The sequence below is a fragment of the Patagioenas fasciata genome, chromosome 2, assembly GCF_037038585.1.
Source record: "Patagioenas fasciata isolate bPatFas1 chromosome 2, bPatFas1.hap1, whole genome shotgun sequence".
Taxonomy (NCBI): domain Eukaryota; kingdom Metazoa; phylum Chordata; class Aves; order Columbiformes; family Columbidae; genus Patagioenas; species Patagioenas fasciata.
Window position 1 is genome coordinate 54,788,205 of NC_092521.1, and position 27,982 is coordinate 54,816,186.

The 27,982-nt window shown below is 39.2% G+C and overlaps 1 protein-coding gene across 1 annotated transcript; it reads left to right on the plus strand.

Moving 5' to 3' along the window:
- The first annotated feature begins 1,698 nt into the window (after positions 1-1,698).
- Positions 1,699-27,974, plus strand: RAB12 (RAB12, member RAS oncogene family). The gene is made up of 6 exons (XM_065831389.2): positions 1,699-1,957; positions 15,729-15,789; positions 23,874-24,012; positions 24,559-24,648; positions 25,618-25,722; positions 26,194-27,974. The coding sequence occupies exons 1-6, from the start codon at positions 1,714-1,716 to the stop codon at positions 26,305-26,307; spliced, it is 753 nt and encodes a 250-aa protein (XP_065687461.1). The 5' UTR covers positions 1,699-1,713; the 3' UTR covers positions 26,308-27,974.
- Positions 27,975-27,982: the final 8 nt, after the last annotated feature.

Consider the following 27,982-nt stretch of genomic DNA (forward strand, 5'->3'; position numbering starts at 1 on the left):
AAACTAGTGACAATTAAGAAACATAGCCTTACTGTCAAACTATTTCATTTCTTCAAGAACATTGACTCTTGACAAAATTATTCCTGTATATCAATGGTTTCCTCAGTGTAAAGCCCAATTTGATATTTCCTGTGAAATTTCCTTAGCTTAGTAAGAATCTAGTAGATGGGACCAAATTTTCTCAAATACCCACTAGCTTTGGCTGCCCTCACCTTTGATGTTCACAGGAACACTGTAGATCTCTGTTAAAACAGTGAAGCATTCCTGCCTTTGGAAGTCAGGTGCACATCTTTACTGCTGGTTGCTACTGAAAAATCTGGATTCTGCGACCTCTAGGTGCTCGGAGAGTCAGAAATTTCCTCAAAAATTACAGTAAGCAGTGTTCATCCTGATAATTTTCCTTCACATGTTTTATGACACTACATCCACTAATGCAACTTTTTTTCCTTTGCTTGGAATTTGAACAACTGAGCTAGCACACACCATCATTATGAAAAGGTGCCTGGGAGCAAGCATGTCACCCCAATGCACAAGTATCAGGTTTGGATTTGATAGAATAGTTTGGGTTGGAAGGAACCTTCAAAGGTCACCTAGTCCAACCCCTCTGCAATGAGCAAGGACATCTTGAACCAGATCAGGTTGCTCAGAGCCCCGTCCAGGCTGGCCTGGAATGTCTCCAGGCATGGGGAATCCACCACCTCTCTGGGCAACCTGTGCCAGTGTTTCACCACCCTCACCATAAAAAATTGTAAAAAACAACCAAAAAAACAAAACCAAAACAAACAAACAAAAGCATGGCTTAGAAGGGCTAGGATGCTTGTCTTCTCTTGGCTGTCCAGGTTATCTTTTATCCTTCAAGGACAGCACTAAGATTCTGAGAGGACAAGCCTTTCTTTCCAGGTCCAGACTGTCCTTCTGGTCGTTGTGATGAGCTGGTGTCCCTTAGTTTACTCTCTCAAGCGTGACTAATCAGTATGCAATGTGAACTATATGTTTATATAAACAAAATTAATACACTTTCATAGTATAAAGACTGGCATAACAGTGAGGGAAATTTTCGCAGCACTTTATTAACACACATACAATACTTGACATCGAAATCTACCCCCAGCCGACACCAACACCGCAGGGGGTCCGCCTGCAGGTGTGATCTGTGTGACTCCTTGCAGGTAAATTTAGGGGTGACTCCACGGTACCAGCAGGGGTAACTCGCACTGGGCCTCGCAGCGAGAGGCCGGAGCTCACCACGGATCGTGAGGCAACGCCGCCAGCCCCGCTCCGGGCGGACTCGGGGACCTCCCCGCTCCACTTTCGGGGCGCACGCAACCGGCCGCCGGAGACGCAGCTCGGGCAGTGCCCGGGTAAGCTCCGCCGGCCCAAGCCCGGGGGAAGGGCGGGGTGGCCGGCCCTTCTCCGCCCCCGGCACTGCGGCGCGGGGCCGCGGCTCCGGCGCTGTAGAGGGCGCTACGCGTCCCGGCGCGGGGTTGGGCGCGCCGCTCCCGCCGGCGGCAGCGGCGGCGCAGTTCCCGTTCCTGTTGCCGTTGCCGTTCTCCTCGGGCCGGGCCGGGCGCAGGACCGGGCGGCGACCGCGTCTCGTCCTCGCTGCCCGCTCCTGTCCCTGCCTCGGAGTCGCGGGCGCCGCTGGCGGGGCGGGCGGGAGTGCGGGGGGTGGGGAGGGAGCGCGGCGGCAGCGCGGCGCCGCATGCGTCGCTGATGGAGCCGGGCTCGGGGCTGCCGCAGCGCAGGGCGGGGGGCGGCGGGCTGGACCTCGGGGCGGGCTCGGCGGGGGGGTCGCCGGCGCTCTCCGGGGGCCAGTCCCGCCGCAGGAAGCAGCCACCACGCCCGGCCGACTTCAAGCTGCAGGTGATCATCATTGGGTCGCGGGGGGTGGGCAAGACCAGCCTCATGGAGCGCTTCACCGACGACACCTTCTGCGAGGCCTGCAAGTCCACCGTGGGTAAGGGCGCCCGCCCGGCCGCGTCCCGACCCGGGGAGGGGGGTGTCCTCGCCGCGGTGCCCACCCTGCCGCATGGCCCGATCCTGGCCCCTCGTCTGCCTTCCCCCATGTGCGGGCCCCTTCCCTACATGCTGGGCGCACACTGTCCCCTCAGGTGCCTCCCAGTCGTCGTCCCCCTCAGTGGGGTGCATGGTGGTCCCTGTGCCCCACCCCGGGGTGGGTCCCTCGCCCTGTGCTGCTTCACAGTGGGTTTGTGGAGTCCTTGGTGTCAGACTTGTCAGCTCTTGGTGGAAAGATAGTGGAGGCCCTAGTTGGCTTTGAAAGTTTTTAGAAGGTTGTTGGGTGTCCTGTTTCAACCTCACTAACCGCAAACAAAAAAACACAATTTACAAAAAATCAGGGGTGGATGGTACATGCACAAATCTTGGATGTTGCATGTAGGTAAACGGAAGTATTTTGGGAGTTCAGAAGTTGCACAGTGCGTATTCAGCATAGTTGATGTCACTTCAAATACTCTTCCAGACCATAGCCTGATTAACTCCAGATTGCTGTTACGCCTTCATCAAGAAACCTTCTGTGATGTTAGATCTGAGGAAGTTAATGTTTTGTTTCTTGAAAAGTAGTACCTCTTGAGCATGCTGTCTGTTTTGCTTCTCACACAACTAACTGGAAAGTAACCTCCTAGTGTACTGGCTTATTCATCATTTAGTCATCTGTACAAGTCTTGGAGGTAATTTAGTGCCTGCTGCCTTTTAATACACAGATGTGTAAAGGGAGGAAAACAAGCTGGTTAGCTTGCATTGTTATTAGAGTCTTGTCCTTGGAGTTGAACTCTTGAGTGTTGCAGCAAAGTGGTTGTCAAGTCTGTGTCATGGGAAAATATGTGTTCTTAGCTTAATTGTACCTTGGAATGTGAGGAAACTTATAGCATCTGATGGAAGGTGATTGTATTGCTTTTTAGAAGTTGACTTATTACTATTCAAAACTATATTTCTGTGGCAAAATAATAGAGTTACTTTTACTTTAGTTTTAATGTGTATTTTATCAATTGTTTCATTCTTTTGTGAGTCCTCTAAAAATCTGGTAGTGCAGATTAGCACTGTTAGTCTTGGTAGATTTTTTGCTTTGAAGTTGGTGACTTAAACTCGTAGAAGTTGGAAAGACAGCAGTAGCCTGTCAGAGGCATTAATCCTCAGGTGATGTGTTGTAATGAAGAAATGCTGATGGTTTCTGTAGTCAGACAGATTTAATTAAATATATGGTACAGCTGAGGAAATAGAATAGTGGAATGTGTTCTTTATAAATTCTCCAGGTCTGTACATTGTTTGAACTCACATGCATCTTCTTTGGGTTGACCTACATTAAAGGTTTCTTCAAAGTTGGGCTGCTCTCTGTAGCTAGGGTTGGTTTCCCGATGTGAATCTTGAGAAGTGAGAGGAGGTTCTCTAGACCTCGTCCAGCCTTCCAGTCTGGTGCCTTGTGAGCGAAACTAATTTGCTAGATAACTTGAGACAGTGATTGAAGCAGAGAAACTTCCTTATTTTAGAAAAGAAACAGGAAATAAATGGTATGCTGCTAGACAGAAGATTACGTAATGTTTGATGTACAAAGTGTGCCAACATAAAGCAGCATAGGGAAATCAACTTGTGCCAAAACACATGTAGAAAGACTTCACAGCAATGGCATTCTTTCAAGGTCCTCTGACTACACTTGAAAGTTGTTGAGAATCCCCCAAGTCTTTTGACTGCTAAATTAAGAAGCTTTTCACAGTCTGCCTGCACCCTTCTTTTTTGCACAGTAGAGTCAGAAAAAGTAACTTCTATTTACTTTTCATGTAGATTGAAAATAACCCACACTTCAAAATGACCTGAGGTCAGACTTTGATACACAGTTGAACTCATAAAGCGCTTCCTTTGTCATCACTTACTGCAGTGGTTTTCAAGAATTGTAAGTGTGTTTTGAAACCTTGTTGAAAACCCCTTGACTGATCTGATTTCAGAGGAAGTAAACAGAATATACCTTGAGATTAAATTTCAAAAGACTATGTAGCCAAAAGAATAATTAAAATTTGCTGTATCTATCTCATGTGAGCAAAGCTGTACTTTAAATAAAATGCTAGAGTACATATTTACTCCCTTACCTTGGTATTAATGGCCTCAACCTTACCTTTTTGTTTTTATACCTAACCAGTAGAAATACAGGCAAAACAGAACAATATCTAACACCTTAACCTTTTGTGTGAAAGTGTACAGGTTACACAGAGGTCTTCTCCCATAGTAGAAGAATTGCAAATGCCCAAAACCTTTGGCTGTCTCCTGGCCCCAAGTGCTGTTTAGGATAATGAGGCCATGTCATTGAAAAATCAGGTGTTTCTGCTGAAAAGAGGAGGTATGGATTCAATTTAAAAAAATACAGTATTTTAATGCTAATTAAGAAGACGGCCTGGCCAGGTTGTTAAAGTAAATTCTATAATAAAAACACATCAACATGTCTTCAGTCTCATCTCAAAATACTGAAGTTCTTTGAAAGTGTTCAAAAATAGCTCGGCAGATTTCAGCACAGTATTCATAACGGCACACGATGTGCTGTTGATCTAAAATTCTTTTGATGTATTTATTTTGGGCATTAAATTAGTTGCATAGAATATTTTGCCTACATAATCTGCTATTTACATAGTGCTGAGAATACTCAGTATGCTCAAATATTTACTGATTTTTGCATGTGGTTGTCAGATGAGAAGTGGATGTTGCTGTTTGCAATTTTATGTGCTAAGTCTGAATGTTTGTTCTTACTATTAGGTTATAATTTGGTTTTATTACTTGTTTCAGCAAAGAAATTGTTTTTAGAAATGTTTCTCTGTGTCTGCAGTGATATAAAATTACTTTGTGCCAGTGTTAAATCCAGAGTAGTTAAGGTAACTTATTTTCTATAATGGAATAATGCTTGTGCGGGTGTAATATTGGCATCATATAAGCTTTGCCAACAAAGATAGATATATATATATACACACACACACAATACACACACTTTTTCTTTTAAAATAAAATTTGATCTCCATTTATGATTTGTTGCCTGACCCCTGCTGGGCCTGCATTATTCACACAGGAGCAGAATCCAAAACTGTGGCTTAGAGTTTTTTCAGACTCTTGACAATTAAAAACAAATATGCCAAATTTGGCGTGCAAAAGGATCATGTTTTGAAAGGCGGTGGGTAAGTACTCATTGCCACATTTGTGAGAAGATTCAAAGATGGGTACTGAAGGAAGAGTGCTTGCCTTTGCTTCTTCCCTCCCTTCCCCCCTTTCCCCTCCCAAAAGTAGTTCTTGTCCCAAAAGAAATACATCTTAATTCAGATTTCCGTAGTGAGGTTGTTGCAATTCATGTGTTAACTTTAAAGTGGTGTTGTCTCATCCTCTTTTTTGCCAGAGCCACTTTATCTGCCAGAGGCCTCTCTTCTCACCTTCTACCCAACCACTGCTCTGTCTCGTGGTTGTCTGTCCTACCTGCGTCCACCATGTCTTAGCTCATCCCCAGCGTTTCTGATGCTTTTCTTCCATGACACATCTACAAAATTCCTGTACTCAGCAGTATGCCCTGTCCATCTAATTTTGCTGTGGGCATTATGCTTCTTTCTGGGTTTTAATTTCTGAACCTGAGGATCCTGCTCACCCAAACTTGTGGCCCTGCGCTGACTCACCTCTTGGGTGGCTGACTCTCCTGCTCCCTCAAATGAAGTTGAGCTCCTCAGCTTTTCTTTTACATGCTGGCTTAGTATGTTCATTTTCTGAGGCCCAGTCTTATCCTTCAGCTCTTTTCTACCAGGTCTGACAGCATCCCAGGAGAGAGGCCTTACCCTTGATGAGATCAGAGCAGTTTGGGTGCTTCATGTCAGCTCATTGCTGATTGCTACAGCGCTGCTTGTAGTAAACGCTGAAGCTTCCTTCAGTCCTGATTTACAAGCACAGTCACAGGTAGAGCTTCTTACTCAGCTAAGTTTGCAATGGGAAGGTTTGTTGTGACTCAGGGTAGGAATGTTGTGACCTACGATCTGGTTTGGACTAATTGAAGCCTGTGGGAATGCAGATCAGTGACGTGCAAATGCACTGTGGTGTAAGACTCCTTTGACTTCACAAGAAATACTCTTTGACCTTGTTGCACCTTACTTTGATGTCAGTGTGAAATGGTATGTAAGTTGGGAACTCATTAGATTGACAGAGCTCCATAGCTTTTTCTTCCAAGCAGTTTTTTTCCCTAGCAATTAATTTTAAAATATCCATGTCCATGCGAAATGCCTAACGTCCATTAATTAAACACTAGTAATGGTGAAAACTTTAGGTTTATATTTTATCAGAGCGATCTTAGGTAAGTCAGCTTCTGGTTTTAATGTGTATATATATATTTGATATATAAATATATACATATATAATTATATGTGTATACATATGTTTGGGGTTTCTGTCACAACTCAAACCTTTTCTTCATTACACTCTTTAATCTTAACAAATTGGGACTAACAACATAAATGTTAAGTTTCATTCCCATAAGCTTATCATATAACATTATATTCACTTAGAAGTATCAGCCTGTTCATTTTAAAAATATCAATTGGTCATCTTTCAGGACTGCCCTTGAAGTCTCTCCTCAGTTTTTAGTTACCCAGTCAGGATTTATTCTCACAAGCACTGTGAATGTGGTACGTGGCTTAATAACAATTTGAAAAATAATTTTTCAGTAAATCATAACAACAATTGTGGTTTAAAAACAAGTTTAGTAATTTGATGTGATCTGAGATAAAGAATAATCTACATAAAATTTTCAGAAAAACATCCTGCATCAACTGGAAGAACATTTATCTTTTTGTTACACATGTATGTGCCTGTGGGTTCCTTCTGACAGATATAATTCATTTTAATTTTTCTTGAGATACTTTTTTTCTTCCCTTCCATAACATGACACTGACAACGTAGTTGGGGTGGGTATAAAAATATAGATGTCTCTTGCTTTACCCGAAATTAGCTCCGTATTCAAACTGAGAAATTTTTGCTGTTACACAAAAAAGGAGGAAAGTTCTGATCAGTGATAAGTATTTCTGTGAGAATTGTACTTTCTTATCTTTGCACATCCATGGTGTTAGTACATATCTGTTCTAATGTATTGGCTTTTTGGCTAGTGCAGAATAGCGTAAATAAAACAAACCAATATCTCATTAATGGTGTGCTGCAATTACTTGACAAACTACAAATACAGAGGAGCAGGAGGCTGGAAACTGGAACAGAAAACAATTTTGTCTTACACAAAACCTTAAGATAATTAGGGAAAATGTATGAACCAGCCTTGTTTTCAGTTCTATAACCTAGTTTTAGGAAATGCAGCTCGCAAAGGAAGCCTATGTCCCTGGAAGCTGCTGCCTTTCACCTTTAGGAGCGACGTTGTCACTTCCAATTGACACCAGAGGCTACAGCAACTGAAGGCACCTGGAAAGTCATAGTTTGCTTGGGATCTGTCAACTAAGCATGTCTTACAGCATTTTGTGTAGTCAGCAGTTGTTTTCTATGCGTAATCATTTGAGTCCTCATAAGGTAACAAGACTATATTTTAAAATACGAAAATGTAGCAGGTAGTTGATATAGATTGTCAGGGTTCATGAATAGTGTTTTGGGGAAGTATGGCGGTTTTTATTACCAAGAGGTTGCAAAGAAGAGCAGATTTGAAATTGACTTTTTCTTTGTTTGTAAACTAGATGTTAACTTCAGCTGACAGCAGTATTCAGGTACTGGATTATATCAACACCACAGAACTGTCAGAGTACCTTGTAGTCCCTAGTCAGTACATATATGAGAATATGCAAGTAAAACGCCAGGCAAAATGAAGAGGGCACTTGAATGGTGTCGAATGGATAGTTGAGTTTGCGAGGAGAGTGGAATGCAGCTGTCAAACTCAGTCTCCGCTGTGAACAGCTGAGCACGTCAGAAGGGAAAAAAAAAGTAGGGACATAGGGCATATGATTCTTGGTTATGGACTTTCTTATTTCTTTCTGGGAGTTGTGAGCTTAAATGTTCGTTTAAATAAAGTGGTGCATGCACTATGCAGACTAATTATGGTTTTAGCTAAGCCATAGAATGGAAGAGACAGACTTTTTAGAGTGTGTTTTATCACAAAAATCCTGAAGTCTCTGCGAACAGTATTCACTAGGCTGTCCTTAAAGAAGGAGGATTAATATTCCCAGTTGCTAAGATTGCAACTATTTAACAGCAGATAGCAATATTTTTATAACTGATTTCTTCTGATATCTCAAGGAGTGAGAAACTTGATAGCCAAAGTGAAATGCTAAATTCAATCTCATTTTGAAATAGATTCTGCCGTTTTAAAATCTGGATACTGCTGTCCACCAAATAATTTTTCTTCACATTCAGTTTTCCTTTCAAGTTGGGTAGTTGTTTTCCTGTTCTGTAATCGGAAGTCTTGACAGCAAGTCTTGTTCAAGAAGGTACAGGGAGTTTTACGTATTCCATGTTCCCCTTTCACCTCATTGTTTATCAAAATTTTGGTGCATGCTTTGAAATTAATACTTTAAATCATGTCAAAAACCTGCATTCTGTGAAAGGTTTTATCATTTTACTGTCCACAAGTACATAAAGACATGATAACTTTCTCCATTCTCATTGAATTTGGAAGTACCAAGCATCTGAGATGTTTAGAAACTGTGTATCAGACATTCAAAAATCACTGAATTTCCTAAAAAAATCATTATAATTACACCTCCAAAATTTAGTCACTGCATGTATATTACCAATTTTTTTTTCCCCTCTGTTGTTGGTGTATCTGTTTAATTCTGGTCTGTAGCACAGTTGCCAGTTGAGATAGGGGTAGACTTTTATTTTAGGCAAGCAGTCTCAAATGGCTGCATGTTAATTGTTCTAGAATTACACACTGAAGCTTCACGAACAACATACATTACCTGCCTCTAAAATAATCTCCAAACTGGCTCGTATATGGCTAACACTTAATGCTTCCAAAACTCTTTTTATTACCTTTAAATTTATAACATGAATTCTGAAAGAGGTATGTCTGCTTTTGTGTGTTTTAAAATTAACTGCACATCCTACAGCTTCAGTTAAACTAAGATACAATGTTTTGTGATTTTGTTTTTTTTGTTTGGTTGGTTTGGTTTTTTTCTTTAAACAGTTTTTGCAATGTTCCCCTCTCCCCTCCATGTAACTTTTGTTGTTGCTTGCTTCCACCCACAAACAAGATGGTAGAAATCAGTATCAAATCTATTGCATCTTTTCAATGACTTCTGTGATTTCTGGATAGATGTGAGTATTGTATTGCATTTGGTTACAGACCAGGACTAACAAAGATGGTTCTTACCTCAAGAAGCATGTGACCGCAGTCATCAGTTGTAGCAGAAGTAAGAAAATTTGTCTGTATAATGCTGTCAGATGTCCAAATTAAATAAAGTGTCATAGTCTTTGAGTTATGTGTCTGTTCTAATGCTTAATTAGTATGCAACCTCTGAATTTTTAAACTGATTGTTTCTTTAAATGTGGTCTGATTATTTTTCACTGTTTGAGTTGCTTTGATGTAAATCACTAATAGACCTCTGAAAATTTAATCTATTGGAATTGATTTTAGCTGGGGGCGGGGTTTGTGCTCTATTTGCATTTGTTTTCCCAGCTCCACCATTAACTTAGTTGTCAGGAAGTCTTGGCCTCTGAAAGGTCACTCTATGTGCATTAAGCAAAACAGTTTCTGCTTCCTTTTTTTTTGCCACAACAAAAACCTACAACACCTACATGCAAAATGCATAGTAAGAAGTTTTTTCACTATTTGTTTTATTTCTAAGTGAATTATTTTAAAGAGGGAGGGAAGACCCAGTTGTGTGTGTTTTAGTTTTTGCCTTAGTAGATAACTTTTAGTTCCTGTTTGGGGCGAGAAATGAATATAATCTAATCTCTTCTGGCCTAGGCTTTGTTTTTGTTGGATTTCAGTCTCAAATTTGGAACAGTCCCAAGTTTGGTTCAGTGACAAGATACGTCATCCTCACCGACTTGCCCTTATCTAGAACTTCATTAGTGCACTTCTATTTTGAGTGCCTGTTCTCTTTCTTTTAAGGCTGTTTATTTTTGAAAGGAGTGCAGACAGTTTGCTTAGCTGTGCATTTAATCTGCTTTTAAAAAACACTTCTACTAGCTCTTTATTTTCCTTGGAAAAAGCATGTCAGTTGAGTGCATGTTGTAGTAGACATTCTCATTTGCATGAAGCATATTTTTAATCTAAAGCTCATATGCTATCAATAAAAACAATGTGCTTTGTATAAAATTTTGAAAATCCTTAACTAATAAGTTTACCTTGCATACACTACATAAGTGCTACTGTACTTAATGCCTTATTTGACATATATGTAGCCTGTGGGGAGAGGGCAGCTGCTCATTTGCAGTTTGAAGTGGTGGGGCAAACTGCATCAGTATACTTTGAAATGCTTAATAGATACAAAATTAGAACCAAAACCAGAGTCTGAGATCTATATTTTTGTGCCTTTTTCATTATTTCTTATGGGGTATGTGTTTGGATTCCTGAAAAAGGCCTTTTCAGATAAAAATAAGGGTCAAAATCTGACATCCAAAATGCCTACCTTTAATTCGTAAAAAGAGAGGTGATGGTCCAGATTCACTCATGGTATGAGTGTAATAGTTTTAGAAAATATTGAATGCATTGATTGCCTGTGGTCCATACAAGCCTAATGTATGGAGAGGAGGCCGACTTTTTAATGGGAGAGGAGATTGTGATAAGCCTTTTGGTTCCCCACACATCAGTTTGACTGAGCAGAGGGCACGATTCAGTATCATTGTAAACACAAGCACTTGTTGGCTCCACTGGCATGTGTACATTTGGTTGTTTCTTGACAATACATTAGCCAGTGGACATTTAAAATGCAAACTAGGTAGCATGCAAACCAGCAATAGTTTGCTGGTGGTGTAGCAGCTAAAGAGAGCCTTTTAAAATCCTTTATTTTGATAAGATGTGTTGTTTAGATTTAATGCACTTGTCAACAGTGTTGTGGTTTAACTCCAGCTGGCAACTAAGCCCCACACAGCCACTCACTCACTCCCCCTAGTGGGATGGGGGAGAGAATCAGAAACGTAGAAGTGAGAAGACTCATGGTTTGAGATAAAGATGGTTTAATAAGTAAAGCAAAGGCTGCGCACACAACCAAAGCAAAACAAGGAATTCATTCCCCACTTCCCATGAGCAGGCAGGTGTTCAGCCATCCCCAGGGAAGCCAGGCTCCATCATGTGTAATAGTGACTTGGGAAGACAAATTCCGTAACTCCAAATGCCCTCCCCTTCCTCCCCCAAAATATAGACTGAGCATGACATTACATGGTATGGAATATCCCTTTGATCAGTTGTCCTGGCTGTACCCCTTCCCAGTTTCTTGTCCACCTGGCACTGCTTGGAAAGCTGAAAAGTCCTTGACTATTTGGCAACAGCTAAAACATCAGTGTGTTATCAACATTCTTCTCATTCTAAACCCAAAACACAGTACTGTACCAGCTACTAGGAAGAAAATTATCTCTATCCCAGCTGAAACCATGGCAACAGTAATTATTGATTCCTCTAGTTTGTTGAACTATATATAAAACCATGACCTCGGTTCTGTTCGCATAATTAAGGACACAAGGTGCTTAAGTGGCTTTTTTGCATTGACATCCTTTTAGGGGATACCTGCCCTACTGGAGGCGTGTAGTGGGGAACGTGTTGGTGTAGCTGTGCCGGGACTGAACATGGAACAAATGCATGAGTTTAGTAAACTCAGGTGTTAGTTGTGTCTTGGGATCTGCCTAGGGGGAGTAATAGCTGTGCAAGGACTACCAGTTTCATTACAAACAGCGTGGAACTTGGAAAAAATTCTGACAATTTGGCTGTATTTACCAGATCTAAGAATTAGTTTTAACAAGACCAGGAAAGACACATCTTACTCAGAACAGCTGTAAATTAAGTTTGTCGAAGCAAAGATTTTAAAGAATTAATCAAATATTGCTGGCATCAACACTGTAACATTACAAAGCACTTCTTAAAAAAACCCCCGCCGTTTATAAGAGCAGGCTTAATACCCTCTCTATCCTATGCTGAATAGAGATGCTTAAAAGAACAGTTTGCTGTTATTTTGCTGAATAATGGAAGTTTTCAGCAGCTGGTCTGAACCTTGTGTTCTACAACTGCAAATATAAAGAACATACAAGACTGGCTTAGCATATGTGAATGAAAAGGTGCAGTTGTCTAACTCTCAATGTCACTTACAACTAAGAAGTATTTGTCTTTGGTAGAGTGGAAAGTGTTAGTTTCCCAATTGACTCTCAGAGACTATGAACAGTTTTTCCTCTTGTTTTTAATAGCTGAAGTAATTTTATGGATAGCAAAACTTTTCATTTAGGTATTTTCATTTATGTTAATCAAGCTAAATAATTTGTTTCATTGAACATTTTTTTAACTCCAGATGATATTGGAAATTGAACTGGAAAAGAAATGATTGCGTTGTTGCTTTAACTAAATTACTAATTCTGTATGTAAAGTCAAAGTGCCACCTTTGGCAGGTCTCTGGTGAACTACGGTAATGAAACCTGACAGGCTTAGGAAGTTGTTTGTTCATGTGCAAAAGGAAAGTGGCCAGATTTTTTCCTTCAGTGTTGACAGACATGAAGCTTTTGGTATCGTGTTGATGCTTGCAGAGCATTACTGATTACAAAGAGCAGCTGAGCAACCTTTGCTTCGTTCTGGCAAGCTCCCTGGCTTAAGTGTTAAATGATTCAAACAGTTCTGTAGAAGAATGTGCTTTTCCAAAGCTGCTACTGGTTGCGTTGTTTGTTGCAAAATTTCACAATGGGGAGATGTTTCATGACATGAGTTTAGGATGATTAAATGAAAGATCTACCTTTGAAATAAGAATGCTGTTGATGTATTATTTATTTTGAAATCTCTTTAATATTAGACTTTTCTACTTCATTTCATTTAGTCCCAGGAAGTGCCAAATTGAAAATTTACTTTATAAGAACAGTTGGATTTTTCTCTGCATGATTCATTATTTTTCCATTTAAAAAAAACAGAATAAACCGGTTTTGTTCCTTCGTTTGTGCAAGACAGCAGTGTATAAAACTCTTCTGTAAAAATAAAAATATTTTGTTGGTGAAACTTACATGAAATTCCTGTGATGGTTTTTAATACATGATTTTGGATCAGAGATGGTTTAGACTCTCTTTTCATGCGACAACAGGAGTTTCTCTTTACATAGCAGAGCTGTATTCTCTCTCTGCTCAGATCAAGCTCCTCTAGAAGTATAATTGTTTAATTGTTAGTCTACGGTGAGTATATCCACCTATATGAGCGTCACAGATTATTTTTTCTATTTATGTTTCTGTAGGAGAGAAAAGCAACATTTTTTTTTTAACCTGAGTTCTCAAATAAATGGCAAATCATCTAGCATGTTGTGTACGAGATAATGGGAGGACTGGGAATTGGCGTTGAGACATGTGGACAATTATGTTCAAATTTCCGTGAGGAAGGGAGAGGTTTGAAGCAATTTCAGTTACTACTGATTATCGCCTTAGCAAGTAAAGTTTGTCTTGTGGTAGACAAAGCTGTGACCATTAAGACAATTACATTTGATAGTTTAAATGCATTTATATAGAGAATATAGTAGTAGAATATAATAGTAGAAATGGATTTGTTTATTAAAAAAACAAACAAAACCAAAAAGCAACCTTGTTGATAGAACTGGTAGTAGAAGAATAGAACTTGTTAATAGAAGTGGTAATTACAGGAATTCTGATTTCCCACATTTTGGATGTTAGAGCATAGCTGAATCATTTCACTTTCTTCTGCTTTTATACTAACACAGATGGTTTTTCAAGAGTGGAGAAAAACATTTCTTAAAATTAGGATTAATAAATGCTCTGAAATAATTCTAATATTTTTTTCTCAATTTGCATATGAATACTTGAAAATTGCCATTAAAATTGTAGACTGTGTAGTACAAATCAGTGTAATGCTTTAGCTTCTGTATTGCCTGAGAACCCTACTGAGCTTTGAATGTGATAGTTTTTGGTAAGTGAAGTGTAAGCATTGTGTGTCCTGAATAGCTCTCCAAGAATTGGTGAATAAATGTGCCAGACACTTTTAAGAACATGGAGGCAGACAAATGTTGTGGTGATAACCAGTATTTTTATTACTGTGTGATGTGAAATTGCAAGCTGTTTGAAGGGATTTTTGTTTAGGAGAATGATGATCAGTGATCCTTCAATGTCATTAGTCCAGGGGAACAGTGGCAACCTGGTTTGCAAACTGAAAATAGAATTGATTGTATCCTTTACATTTCAGTTAGTAAAGCGTATCTGTTTATTAAAGCCCATTTTGTTGTCTCATACCAACAACTTTACAGACATAACTATCTTTAAAAGAAGTTAAAAATAAATGCCAAGGCAACAATGTGTAACTGGTTTTCAGGATGCAAAATGCACTTTTTTCCCTCCTAGCTAAATTTTCAGATATTTTGAAAGGCTTTGCATACGGGCCAAGTTTAGTCCTTTCTGTCAAAGTCATAGTTCAGTCTTGACTCTAACAATATCGGCAGGAACACTCAGCTTTTAAAAGGGCAGACATTAGGAAAAGGTGTAGTTTTTGTTAGAGAAAATAAAACATTTTTTTCTCTTCGCTTCCATCCCTATCCTTGATATGCAACTATATGTGAAACAGCAAAAGTGTTTCCAGCACACTATGCTTCTTCGCTTCTGTGTGAGTGTAAGTGTACCAGTCTGAACCATGTTCTCTTGTCTTTTTATTTCCTCCGTTTTGATTTAGCACTGCTGTTCAGAAAGAAGAACTGAAGCAAAAATCTTCATAGAAATGTATATTAAACTGAAGAAGTTCACAATCTACAATTGTTATGATATTCTAGGACATTTATACCCTGAAAGATTCTTGTAGTTGAGGTGGTAATCTTTTGTGTCTAGGTATTATTTGACTGTAGTATGTCTTACATGTTGATTGCCAGCATTATTTTTTTTTGTAGAAGTAAAATCTTTCTGTATAACAAAGTCTTCATGGTTCTATCTTTGATATTTAGCATGCTTTCAAAATGTGGCTGGAGTTTTGAGATGCTGGATAAAAGTACCATACAGGTATAAAAGAAATTTTTCAAGTCAAATACCCTCTCTAAATCTAAGTAGTTTGCTAATAAATGTTTTCAGGAATTAAGAGTGACAGTGCTGAAAATCTTCATAAACCAACCCTTATTCCAGCACTTCTACTTTACAGATGTTTTTGCAGCCTGGAAATCAGATGTGTATTGTTCCCACTTCACAGGCAGCAAAACTGGTGTGGAGGGGCTGGTTTCACTCCATGCCTCAGGGGCATCTGTGCCAGTTGGGAGTAGAGAAGGCTTGTCCCTGACAGTCAAGGTGAATAGGGGAGAAAAAAGCCACTGTGCCTGTTGTTTTATTATTATGTTGGGTTTACCTGCTGCTGCAAGTGTTGCACAAAGTGGAAGGTTTATGTTGTGATGCTGCCAAACTGGGTGGCTCACAGACTGTATAGCGGTTGTGAAATCCCCATGATGTTCTTGAGGTGACGCACAGTGGTGCAAATCCTTCTGCTTGTTCAGACTGTTACAAGTTGATACTAAAAAAAAAAAAAAATTAAAAAAAATATTATTACACCCTCATTACTTTTGCTTCTTATTCCTCCTTTTCTGTTTACTGTATTTTATTTATAGGTGTTGATTTTAAAATCAAAACAGTAGAGCTAAGAGGAAAGAAAATTAGATTACAAATCTGGTAAGTAAAACAAATGTGCAACCAGCAGTATGTTTTAATTTTTATGTTCTAGCATGAATTAATATGCTTGTCTAATACTATTAACTGTTATAAGCTGGTTTAGCTCTTACCGTATTCCTCCTCTCCTCCATTCCCACAAGACTTAAGCAAAATTAAATAGCTCTTAGACTTCTGTGGAGAGGAGAGGTAGATATACAGTTAGAAATAGGACATGAATATAAGTACTGAAGTGTACATGCATCACAGAGGTCTCAAGTCCCTTTTCCTAGAAGGATGATATCACCTACACAACAAATAGGAGTTCTACAAACAACAAAAGGTGACTGTGTTAAATAGACACTAGAGAAAGTACACTTAGGTTTTCTTTTTTTTTCATTTTCTGGACTGTTTAAAACCGACCTTCATTGTAACAGTAATTATAAAACAACTGTGAAGTATTTTCTAAACTGTTTTTCTAAAACTTGGTACTGTCGGTGCTGTTTCCTTGATGCTGTATTAAATAACTTTAAAGTAAAGAGCATTCAAGACTAAATAAATAATATCCACTCTCAACAGCACTGAGAAGTAAAAAGCTTTCATACAAATAAGATTCTATACCTTAACTGGTACCGATGTCCTACTACAGAAAGCTCGAAGTGCGAGCTACGCTTTTCCTTTCTGGAGCAGGTTACATGTTTCCTGATAGTGTTTCTCCATGTAAATGATTAATACAATTTTTACTATTTAGGAATTATTGAGCTTAAGAGCTCCCTTGTTTTGCAGAATAGTAGTACATATAAACATTGTTATGAGAGAATAAACCAGCTATGTTCTGCACATTAATCTTATATACTACTATGTAGAAGCTTAGCTTTGGTTTATTAACAGAGTGTGATGCATAACTGGCATTGCAGTTAAACTGTTAAACCTGCTAACCATCCATAGAAGGGGGAAAAATGCTCTAAATATACTCATTATTACACTTTTGGGATGTCCTGGTGGTTTCTCATTCTTAACTACATGGAAGCAGTGAATTCAGCTTACTAACTCCTCTTGGCAGGTCACCATCAACTCTGTCTGTCACACCATGTGTCTGTCTTGCTTCCCTCTGAGTTAACTGCTGCTTCATCTTTGGTACCATCAGTCACCTAACACTTGAATGTCAGTGGCATGTCTTCATCCATCATCTGTCCCTGTTTGGAAACCTCTGACCACGAGGCTGGCAGTTGAGCCAGCGGTTGTTAGCCAGGGTCTGCTGGAGCTGACAGAGGTAACAAAAAATTCTGGTATGGAGATGGTGCTGTACACTTGATACGAATTCTTGCTACGAAATGTGCTAGGCTTATGAAACTATTTATTCATGTTGAGTAAATACTTTATAGGAGAGATGTTTTGTTGGAAAAGAGATGTTTAAACCATTATTTTCCACATATTGAGAATATGCTGGTAAGATAGCTACTAAAAATTGATAGGTTGATAAAATGTGACTGTTACTCCTGTGTGAAGCCCTGCTAAAATGGTGGAGAAAGCACTGTGTAAAGAGAGAGTACTTGAAAATATGATAAAATCCAAAATCCTTTCTTTCCAATAGTGGCTGTCAAACTGCTGTTCTTAATCCTTAAAACTGTCTTGGCATACTTCTGATTTTTTTGGAAAAGCAATAAGATGAGCACTCCTTTTGCTAATTTATCCAGAATTCTGTTGTTGGGCCTATTTATAAACTCTTATTATCATAGAATCACAGAATCATTTAGGTTGGAAAAGACCTTTAAGATCATCAAGTCCAACCATTACCTGGCACAGCCAAATCCACCACTGAACCGCGTCCCTAGGCACCACATCTTCACATTTTTTTTAAACACCTCCAGGGATGGTGACTCCACCACTTCCCTGGGCAGCCTGTTCCAATACCTGAAAACACTTTCTGTGAAGAAATTTTTCCTAATATCCAATCTAAACCTCTCCTCATGCAACTTGTGGCCATTTCCTTTAGTCTTATCGCTTGTTACTTGGCAGAAGAGACCAACACCCTCCATGCTCCAACCTCCTTTTAAGTAGTTGTAGAAAGCGGGAAGGTCTCCCCTCAACCTTCTTTTCTCCAGGCTAAACAGCTCCAGTTCCCTCAAATCCTTATTGTACCTTCAGTTGTGAGATTAAAAGAGGAAAGCAATTTACCAAGTGAAACACTTCAAAGTTTAGAAATACAGACTTAAGTCGCATTGGCCGATCCTAAGTCAGTCTCCTTTCATTCCTACACAGAGACAGAAATCAGATTGCCTCATGCTTCCTGGTAGTCTTATGTACAATGATTACAGTAACTTTACAACAAAAAACTCTTTTACTTGGTGAACAGGTAATTTCTGAAGTTTATCCATATCTGTTTTCTTAAAATAACTAAGGTTATGTTTCAAAGCATGGAAGTTTGTTTGTTTGTTTGTTTGTTTTAGGCATTTGCTGATTCTACTTCAAAAATCAAAAATAATAACAGTTTAGAAAAAAGCTTAGCTTGGATATTTTGATGGTCACCTGACCTGTCTCTCTACTGACCACTCTGTCAGCGGAGTGTTCTCTACAGAGCTCTACCACTTGAATTTATCAAAATCAGCAGTACTATGTTGCCTGTATCAAGCAATTAGGTGTGCAGGATATCCTTTTGAAAGCAGCTTTCACACCTGCTGCTGTTAGTAGAGTGTTAGTAGTACACAAATTGGACTTGTCTCGCTTATTCCTTTCACAGTGGGATACTGTGAACTAAGGGTCATCGAGATGTCTGCTTTTGCCTCTAGCTTAAGGTGTTCCTACCTCACAGCAAGTACTCCCCTATTTCCCCGACTTTGGGTCAGAAGCCAACCTCCTGCTCCTTAGATTATGAAATGGTAGAGCAGCACTGAGGACACAGTAGCGTCCGCCTTCCCTGTGCCACCAGAAACAGTAGTAGTACCCCTTGGGCTTCCTGAAGTCATAGATACAGCAAATCTGCTTCTGCATTGCAGTTCTTGGCTGAAACGAGCCGATATGTTTAGTGAGAATGTGTGCAGGCAGGCCAGCCATGGGGTGCAGGAACCAGAACTGGATAGCGAAGTATCTGAGCATCTATGAATCAGTGCTTTTCAAAGCCTGAAGCCGAGACTAAATAATAGGAACCCCAGTTTTCTGATTTGAAGCGTAGGTGTGTTGGCAGGTGCTCAGCCGAACAGTGGGGTGTCTGACTGTGCCCCCTCACCCCAGTAACCTGGGCGCTCAGATGATACGAGCAGCACTGTCACTTCTGCGTTCCCTCCAAAAGGACCTGGCTGCTGGGAGCTGAGATGCCCAGTTCCCTGCTGCGGAGTCAGAGGGGCTCTCTGGTATCTCCACAGGTTTAACCTGGCAAGAAAACAATCTTGATTTGCTTCTGAAGATTGTTTAAATTGGTGCATTCTGATAGAAAGTTCACATTCTGCCAGCTCAGTGTTTTCTAATGGACAGTTGTCATCTTGGAAAATCTCTGGGCTGAGAGTCTGAGGGAAAGATCACCTGTCCTAGAATATCACAGAATGTAGCTCCTTCTGCTCAGTATCTCTGAAATAAATTATTTCATAAAATAAAAGATCCTAAATATATTCATGTTTTATGGGAGGAAAAAGCTCAGCTTGATACTTAGAGTTAGCCTCTGAAATGACTTTAAAAGTGTTTTTAAAATTTTACCTGCTTCCATAAAAGCACAGAGGATGTGAAAGTGTTAAATTAGTGTTAAACTTTTATTTATGGAAAAAAAATGTTTCCTATCTGTTGCCACTTCACACCACCAGTCGTAAAAGACCAATTTAACTTCAGAGCCAAAGACAGTTTTGAGTCTCTCCATGTGTTTGTTTCAAGCAACTGTTTTAGATAGACACAAAGAACATTTATGTAAAACAAACATTATCCAAACCTATTTTAATTAATATCAACTGTGTTTGTATTGTATTTTATGCAGCCTGAAATAGTGAAAATATGACATGTCGACACTTAAAAATGGGCTTTCTGTGTTTTGGTTTTTTTTTATTTGCCTTTGTTTGGTGTAATGTTTGTATTTTTGGAGTGATGTCTAGTTTTTGTTTTGGAAGCAGAAAAACAGTCAAGCAGTGGGATTCTATTATTGCAGATCATAAATAGTCAAGGAGTCATAGACTGTATGTTTCTGATTACAATTTAGAAATATTAATGATTTCCATTAGAACAATTTCTTGAAAAATCAATAGAAGAGAACTGTTTTTAGCGTTAAAAAGGAAGTGAGCTGTTAATTTTTTTTTCAGTGATGCCAAAATCATTGGTCAGATTGTAGTATTTCATTATTTGGGCTTCTGGATTTTGAATTAAATTGCACTGACTTAGTTTTTCATGTTGATTCTGACCAGAGCAAATAGAGAGCTAGCAGCACTTAGTATCACTTAGGAAATTTGTGAAGTTGTGTACTGTTAGCCTAGTTAAATAATGCTTGCCTCTTCTTCCAGCTTTCTACTAGTGCTACAATAGCTATCCTTACTAAAATACTCCAGCTGCAGGAGTGTAATACATCAATGAAATAGTATAACAAACTTAATTGCTCCAGCACTGCACATGAAAGTAAGGCACTTTAAGTTGGATGTGCTTTTAGTAGTAGCTCTGCATTATGGATTACCATTTTTTTCCTCAATATTGGAAGAACTGAATGCAAATTTTCATGAAAATTAAGGTATCACCTGATAGAAGATGTGATTTTTCCATGGAAAAGATCAGCTTGATACTCTTCTCAAACTTCAACTTATTTAGGCAGGTTGGAGTTGCATTCTAAACTTCTTATTGCAGAAATATTTTTTCCAATTTTCACCTTACTATTTGAATCACAGAATCATAGAATGGTTGGGGTTGGAAGGGACCTCTGGAGATCATTTAGTCCAACCTACCTACTCAGGCAGGTTCACCCAGACCAGATTGCACAGGAATGTGTCCAGGCAGGTTTTAAATGTCTCCAGAGAAGGAGACTCCACAACCTCTCTGGGCAGCCTGTTCCAGTGCTCTGGCACCCTCAAAATAAAGAAGTTTTTCCTCATATTCAGATGGAACCTCCTGTGCTTTAGTTTGTGCCTGTTACCCTTCATCCTACTGTTGGGCACCACTGAAAGGAGTCTGGTCCCATCCTCTTGACACGTGCCCTTGAGATATTTATAAACATTGAAGTATAGTGCGATGTTACCGTAATGTTAGAGACAGCAAATTCAGCTTATTTTCTTCCAGTTTTTGAAGGAAAGGAGGATTAGAATGTCAGGCTTACAGTCAGAAACTTGTTGACTCGTTTCATTTGAACTTGCGGTGGCAGTAGCGATGCTGGTTGTGTGAAGTGTGGGGAAGTCAATGACTTAAAGTGAGGCAAAGTCAGCCATAATCCACTGTAATTAGCACAACTGGCAGGTGACACTCAGTGGCCATCTGGCCATTTAACATATGTAGTGGGCAGCCAGCCTGTCCATGGACGGTTTACACGGACCACAGTGTGTGGTGTGTCTCGATAAGCCAGCAAGCCAGACTACACATCACGTTGTGTGATATTTGGGTGAGCAACCTACATGAAGGGAAGCGGAGAACATGAGGTTACAGGGACGAGCAGCATCCTGGGAATGCTATAAACTTTTAAAGAGCCTGAGGGTGTTGTGGGGTGAGGACAGGGTGATCGTACCCAGTAGACTTGGAGGTACAGCACTCGGCAGGCTGGAGGAAACGTGGAGTTGGAGATTGTTGGAGCTGGCAGAGTGCGATGTTGCATGGTTGGCTCCATTGCCTACCCCAAGGCTTCTCCAGTGTGTTGCTGACTGTCTTCAGAGATTGCTTGAACATTACTGTGTTTATTTCCCCTCTTGTTTTTCTAATGGATAAACTGAGTGACATGGTTTGAGGGGAGTCCCTCTGTGATGGAGCTGCTAAAGGTCCTTAGCACAGCCAGGTGACTCTGAAATAGCCCCTTTATTCCTGTGTTCTGGTAGGGGCACAGAGACCTGGGGGAAGACCGGCCAGCAAAAAAATAAACTTTTTCCATTACTCTGGCCAAAGCTAGAGTTGATGCATTCTTCCACATCAGGTATGCCCTTCCACCTGCTCCCTAGTTATGTCTGCTCAGAAAAATTGAACTGAAGGGATCTCAATACGCTTGATCAGTAGGCTGGATCAGCAACAGATGGCAGGGGCTGCTGTACAAGGTCATAATTCTGAGAATTCTGTTGATAAACACTGAAGCAATGTTATCCATATGTGGAAAATCAACGGTTCATATTAGAATTTTTCAATCTTTCAATGAGTGAATGTCAAAAAAGACCTTTTAAAAAATAAATCTGACCACAGCGAAGAAGTAATGGAAGAGCAAGTAGAGTTACTTGCTCTGAGTAATACTTATGTATGTAATTTCAGCTGCCAGAACTTTATTGCTTTAATAAAAATGCCCCATTAGTGATAAAGCAACCAATTAACCATCTAAAACTCATCTGAAATACTGCTAGAGCTTGACCCTTTTGAAACTGTTTTCTCCTTCTGTAGGGCCCCAAAGGTTTGTATGAATGTAATTCTGCAGTTCAGAGTAGAGAATGGGATTTGAATAAAAAGAAAATAAAAATGGATGTTTTTTTCTGCCCCTTATTGCCATGCCATTGGCTTGTAGTGAAGTAGTAGTCAATGTTTTATCCACATCACAGGCTGTGAAGCAGAGGTTTCAGATCTTTTTCTAGTGGACACAGCTTTGCTTTGTGAAATCACTCGCAAATACTTGTTGCTGTCAAGTACACTTGTGGCAATTTCAGGAGAAAATCCTTCACTTTTAAACCTTAGTTAAAACTCTTAAAGATTTTGTGAAGGGTGAGATAGGTTTATAGTTTTTTTTCTATTGCTTGTTGTGCATAGATTTTAAAACAATTCTTCAGGGCAATTGATGTGACATTGTGTGAACATGGCCCTTTTTTTTTTGGTAACAAGTGTTTCAGGTCTCCATTGTTAATCTCATTCCCAAATTCATCCTCCTCCTCCTCCTTTTGTCCAAAATGTGACTGTTCAAGAGGGTTCCTTTGAACTTCTGAGCCGCAACACACATGCACGCATTTTCCCCCATCCGCTCATAATTTGGGTCCATCTGCTTGCTCTAGCAGTGAAATATCAAAATTATCTATTGATTCTGGGGGCTGAACTCAAACAGCAAATGTTTGATTGCTTTGGAGTGCCATATAACTTACTTTGCAGTTGTGATACCAGTCACGTTTTAAGACTTAGGGTATGTACCAGCTATTTTTTTTTTAGTACAACTGCCAAAAATCTTCCATAAGCAGGCTTGATGATATGATTAAAAGCAGTTCACGAGTTTTCAATAAAAAATAACCCTTCTGTCTCATGGATTAGAAGCCATAGCTAGTACAGGCAACATGGTGTTGTTGCTGGAAGATAGTCTCCAGTGGAGATGCACCCTGTCTGAAATACCTACAATTCTGAAAGTGAGAATGGAAGACTTATTTGGACACCTCAGATTAGTAGCTGTAAGCGTGAAAACCAGGTATCTGCTTTCAAAAACCATGCCACATAGTGGTTGCTCTCTCGTTTTGTTCACTTCTGCTAGTAGCTTCTGCATTAGTTTTAGAACCGTGGCAGAATTGCTGTGGTTGATCCAAAAAAGCTCTGAAAACTTGAATCATAATGATCAAAGCATTGCCCATGTCATAGTTGGCTGTCCAGCTGTGATTGATAAGCACAGATCCATTTATTTTTTCATATTTTCAGGGCTATTGGGAAAACAAAAAGAATCAATCAAACAAAAAACCCACAACCACACAAAACCAGCTTCATCTGCTGGTACATTTTCATCGGTCAGCTTCATTCTCAGACACCTATAGAACCATTTGGTGGCCTTTCTTGGTGAAGTTAGTATGGGATAAGTAGTCCTGATATGAAAATGTTTTATAATTGAAAGCACTGCTCCATTTTTTTGGCCTGAAATTCTCAAATATGGAAGGAAATGTTCAGTAAAAGTGTCTAATTTGTGTGGCGGTGTTTTTATTATAATGTAAACAAAGTTATTCTGTACTTTGCAAACTGGTGAAATATTTGTGCCAATGTTTGCTGCTGCTTCTTAGGGACACAGCAGGTCAGGAGAGATTCAACAGCATTACCTCAGCTTATTACAGAAGTGCCAAGGGAATTATTTTGGTGTATGATATCACCAAGAAGGAAACATTTGACGATTTACCAAAATGGATGAAAATGATTGATAAGGTAGGCCTTAAGTATTTTCTTTTTACATTTTTTTTTTAAGAAACAATTTTTTTTTTCCTCAAAGCTACTCTGTAAGACTTTCGACAACATTCATATATTATTATTAAACTAATGCAAACTAATTTTTGCTGGATTCTTTTAGCCAGGATTTAACATTGTTATGTTTTTGTTGCAAAATATTTGTCCATTCCTGCTTCCGTGAACTAGAACTGTCGCAGTTAGAAATGTCAGTGGAAATCTGTAACATTACTCATTTACCTGTGCACTGCGGGAAGAAAAAAAAGAATCACTTCCTGTCTTTGAAATAAGGTTATGTTCATTCTGAGAGAAACTAGAACAGCTAGTTCTCAAGTCATGTTTTTAAAATGGAATTTAAAAATTGAAACTGGAAAATCTTGCAATGAAGTTTGGGAAGAGCTTTTACATATAAACTGTGTAGGCATGTGGTTCTTTACTTAGTAGAGCAATTGCCCTTTTTAATATGATGTTGGCATTACAAAATCTCATGTTCCTAGGTTTAGTTAATTAAAATTGTTTTAATTGCAGTATGCTTCAGAAGATGCAGAGCTTCTATTAGTTGGAAATAAACTGGACTGTGAGGTTGATCGAGAGATTACTCGACAGCAGGGAGAAAAGGTAAGAACAGGTCTAACCAAATTCTTAGTTACTGTTAGAAGCAAAATGGCTGTGGCATCGATGCTGCCAGTCCAGGGCTGCTCTTGTTCAGAATACTAGACCAAAGGAGCATATTGAGAGTGATGGTGTTCTGTCAAAATCTAGATGGTATTTACTTACTTTTATAGAGTATGCAATTACATGCTTTCCTGTTGGGGCAGTATGTCTTTGCTTTAAAGGAAGAATAAACTACAAGTTGGTGTACACTACAGAATAGTGTGGGGAATACTCCGTTTTGGGCTCTGAAAGAGCATATGGTGAAGACTTGAGTCACAAGTGAAAGTATCTTTACTCAAGGCATCTTTGTGAGCCTGCTTCCAGATATTTGCTTTTCAGTAGTTTTTTATTATAGGAAATGGCCCTGCTCGATTGCTTGGGTCACCTCTGTTTTCGTGTTTCTTTTGTTCTCTTGCAACTCCAAAAGTGGTAAGAAACCTGACAAGAGAATGTTTTAACATGACACTCAGAACACCATCTTGATGAGGACACTATGGGTATGGACATTCACAAATGTTACTCTTCAGCTACCCATCACATGTTTGGAAGTGAAGCATTTTCTGTTACAAAGTCAAGACTAATTCTTACATCTGCACTTCCCTTTTCTGCATTTTAATAATAAGGTCAAGATAAACTCTTCTGAAAACTTCTTACCTTTTGGCAGTCTGCAGCAATCCACATCAACTGAAGACATTAATTTTTCAGATTTAAGTCTGGATAAATGCAGCCAACTTTTCCAGGAAACCAGTTTTAAGTGAAAATTAGCTATATGTGTTTCAGGATTATTAATTGAATAAGACTTCAGTCGCAGATTTGGGGAAAGTTGTTTTTTGGATTTTTTTTTTTTTTAAGGTTTTGTGATGAGTGCATGTTTTCTGTTTGTTTCTATTTGTGTGTATCTTCATGTAGTTATTTTCTTTTCTCTTCCATCAGTTTGCACAGCAAATAACTGGGATGCGGTTCTGTGAAGCAAGTGCCAAGGATAATTTTAATGTGGATGAAATTTTTCTAAAACTTGTTGATGACATTCTGAGAAAGGTAAAATACTCAGGTGGTAGTTCCTCTGACCACATAAGTGGTCAACGTTTAAATAATGACTGCAAGTACTTGTTGGAAGAACATAGAGGGTAAAATTTTTGGTTTATGTGCAGTGGGTGTGATGTAGTTCACAGACTCTGCTGTTGAATTTGGTAAATATCTGCTCCTATTTGCTATACTTTCTATAAATTCACTATATATCAGCAGCTGACTGTACATTTGCTTGCTTTCATTTGCAGGCAGTTCTGTTGTAATTTGTTGCAATTGGTTTAGGAAGTAGCTTTATTTTGACAATATGACTTGTAACTTTTTTTCCGAAATAAGTTCGTAACTTATCCAAATGTAGTTCACTAATAAGAACCAGAAGATCCTGAAATTGAGGCTTTGCCTGACAGTGAACTCTTGAAACAAGCTCTTTGTGCTGAGTTCTATGCAGATGACTGTTTACGGGTGATTTTTCTTTTCTTTAAGATGCCACTGGACGTTATAAGAAATGAATTGTCCAACAGTATCCTGTCCCTGCAACCAGAGCCAGAAATCCCACCAGAACTGCCTCCTCCAAGGCCACATGTCCGTTGCTGTTGACTTATTACTCCATACAGGGTGGAAAATAGGAGCAGGAGGGTAAAGAAAGTATCTGTACTACTCTGCACTACAATCATTTGGCAGTTTCTTGTTGCACTTTGTTATTCGAGTCAGAGCTACACACTAACTTGTAAATATGCAAATATGCAATCCTGTGTAGGATTCAGCTATAACATTTAATTATTACCCCTCTCCCTCACAATGATGTCTCATTTATTGCCCCAGTGTTATAAATACTGTACAGTCGGTGGGGGTTTACCATACTTCCAGTCGTGGAGGAGGAGAAGAAATTAAATCTATACCTATTCTTGACATAAATGTTGTAATAGTTCTTGTTATTATAAACAGGCAGGCAGAAGCTCTTCTGGTATGAAGATAAGTATATGGTGCTTTGCTAACTATTTTAAAGACAAATTTTTTAAAAACAGAGGACTTTATGTACAAAGCTTCCATAATCATCATTATGTTTCCTTTTAATGTAGTGAAAACATTTTTGGCTGTAGCATCCTCTGCTGACTGGATTTATTGAAAAGCTAAGTTTAATTTTTGGCAGTCTTTTATTTATTTTGTTTAATGCTGCAACCTTTATTTGTGTACCAAGACATCACATCTGGTGCAGATCTAAGATTGCACTCTGAAGTAGCATATATAATTTTCTGCATAAGCGTAAACTTGGTTGCAGGAATCATCGAGTTTCAATAAAAGAATGACGATATATTCAAGCTCTATAAGAAGGTGTAAAAAGCAATGCTGCTGTCCTAGACAAATTCTTTAAAAGAAAAAAAAAGATTATACATTTTCCTGTGTTAAGGAATATATTTGTGTATTTGTCTGGACACCTGTAGGGTTGGGGGGGGAACGGAACCTAAGGTAAAATTATTTTCTTTCCTAATGGTGGAAATTATTCCCATCAAGCAAATACTGTGTTAGGTTTTTGTCTGATAATGAATTTGTGAATTATATCTTTGGTATATCTTTTATTAAAATGCACTGTTTAGTTTAGCTGTGGTAAATCAGTAGTTACATATTTGAATAACTTGGTGTGTCCTGAATGTTGTGGTATTGAAAAACATTGTGGTCTTTCTAAACTAATGAAGTGCAAATAAAATTTTGTATTTATGAATGACAGTGGAACTGCACCTGTTATTAGAATGGCAAGTATCAAACAATGGCTAAAAGGTAGAATCTGGAACAAGGCTTGTTTTAATTTTGTTGCAGTTTAATTTTCAGTTTGACAGTTCCTTTAGGTGTAGTTAGAAGAGCAGCAGATGTTAGTTGTTCACCTTGATCACTGCTTTCTTGAGAGAGCAGCTGATGACCCAGCCCAACTGATATGTTCAAATAGCATGTGACTGCTTGTCATGCTGTCTTAGCAGGTGGTCACCAAACTATTAATTACAGTGGCAACACAAGTATGAACCAGTCTTTTTTTCACACTACAGCTTCTCTACTTAGCATTCTCTGGTGCTGGAACCCATTCTGTCACCTTGGCCACTCTTCTAGCCAGAACACTGGCACTGACCAGTAAGGTATACCACTGACATAAACAGCTTCTGTTTTCTGGAAGGAAAAATACACAACAAACTTTTAACTTTAAAAAAAAAAAGCCCTTATTTCACTGAGTAGTAAGCTCTGACATTCGGAATACAAGACCGTGCAGGTCTCTAGCTCACCT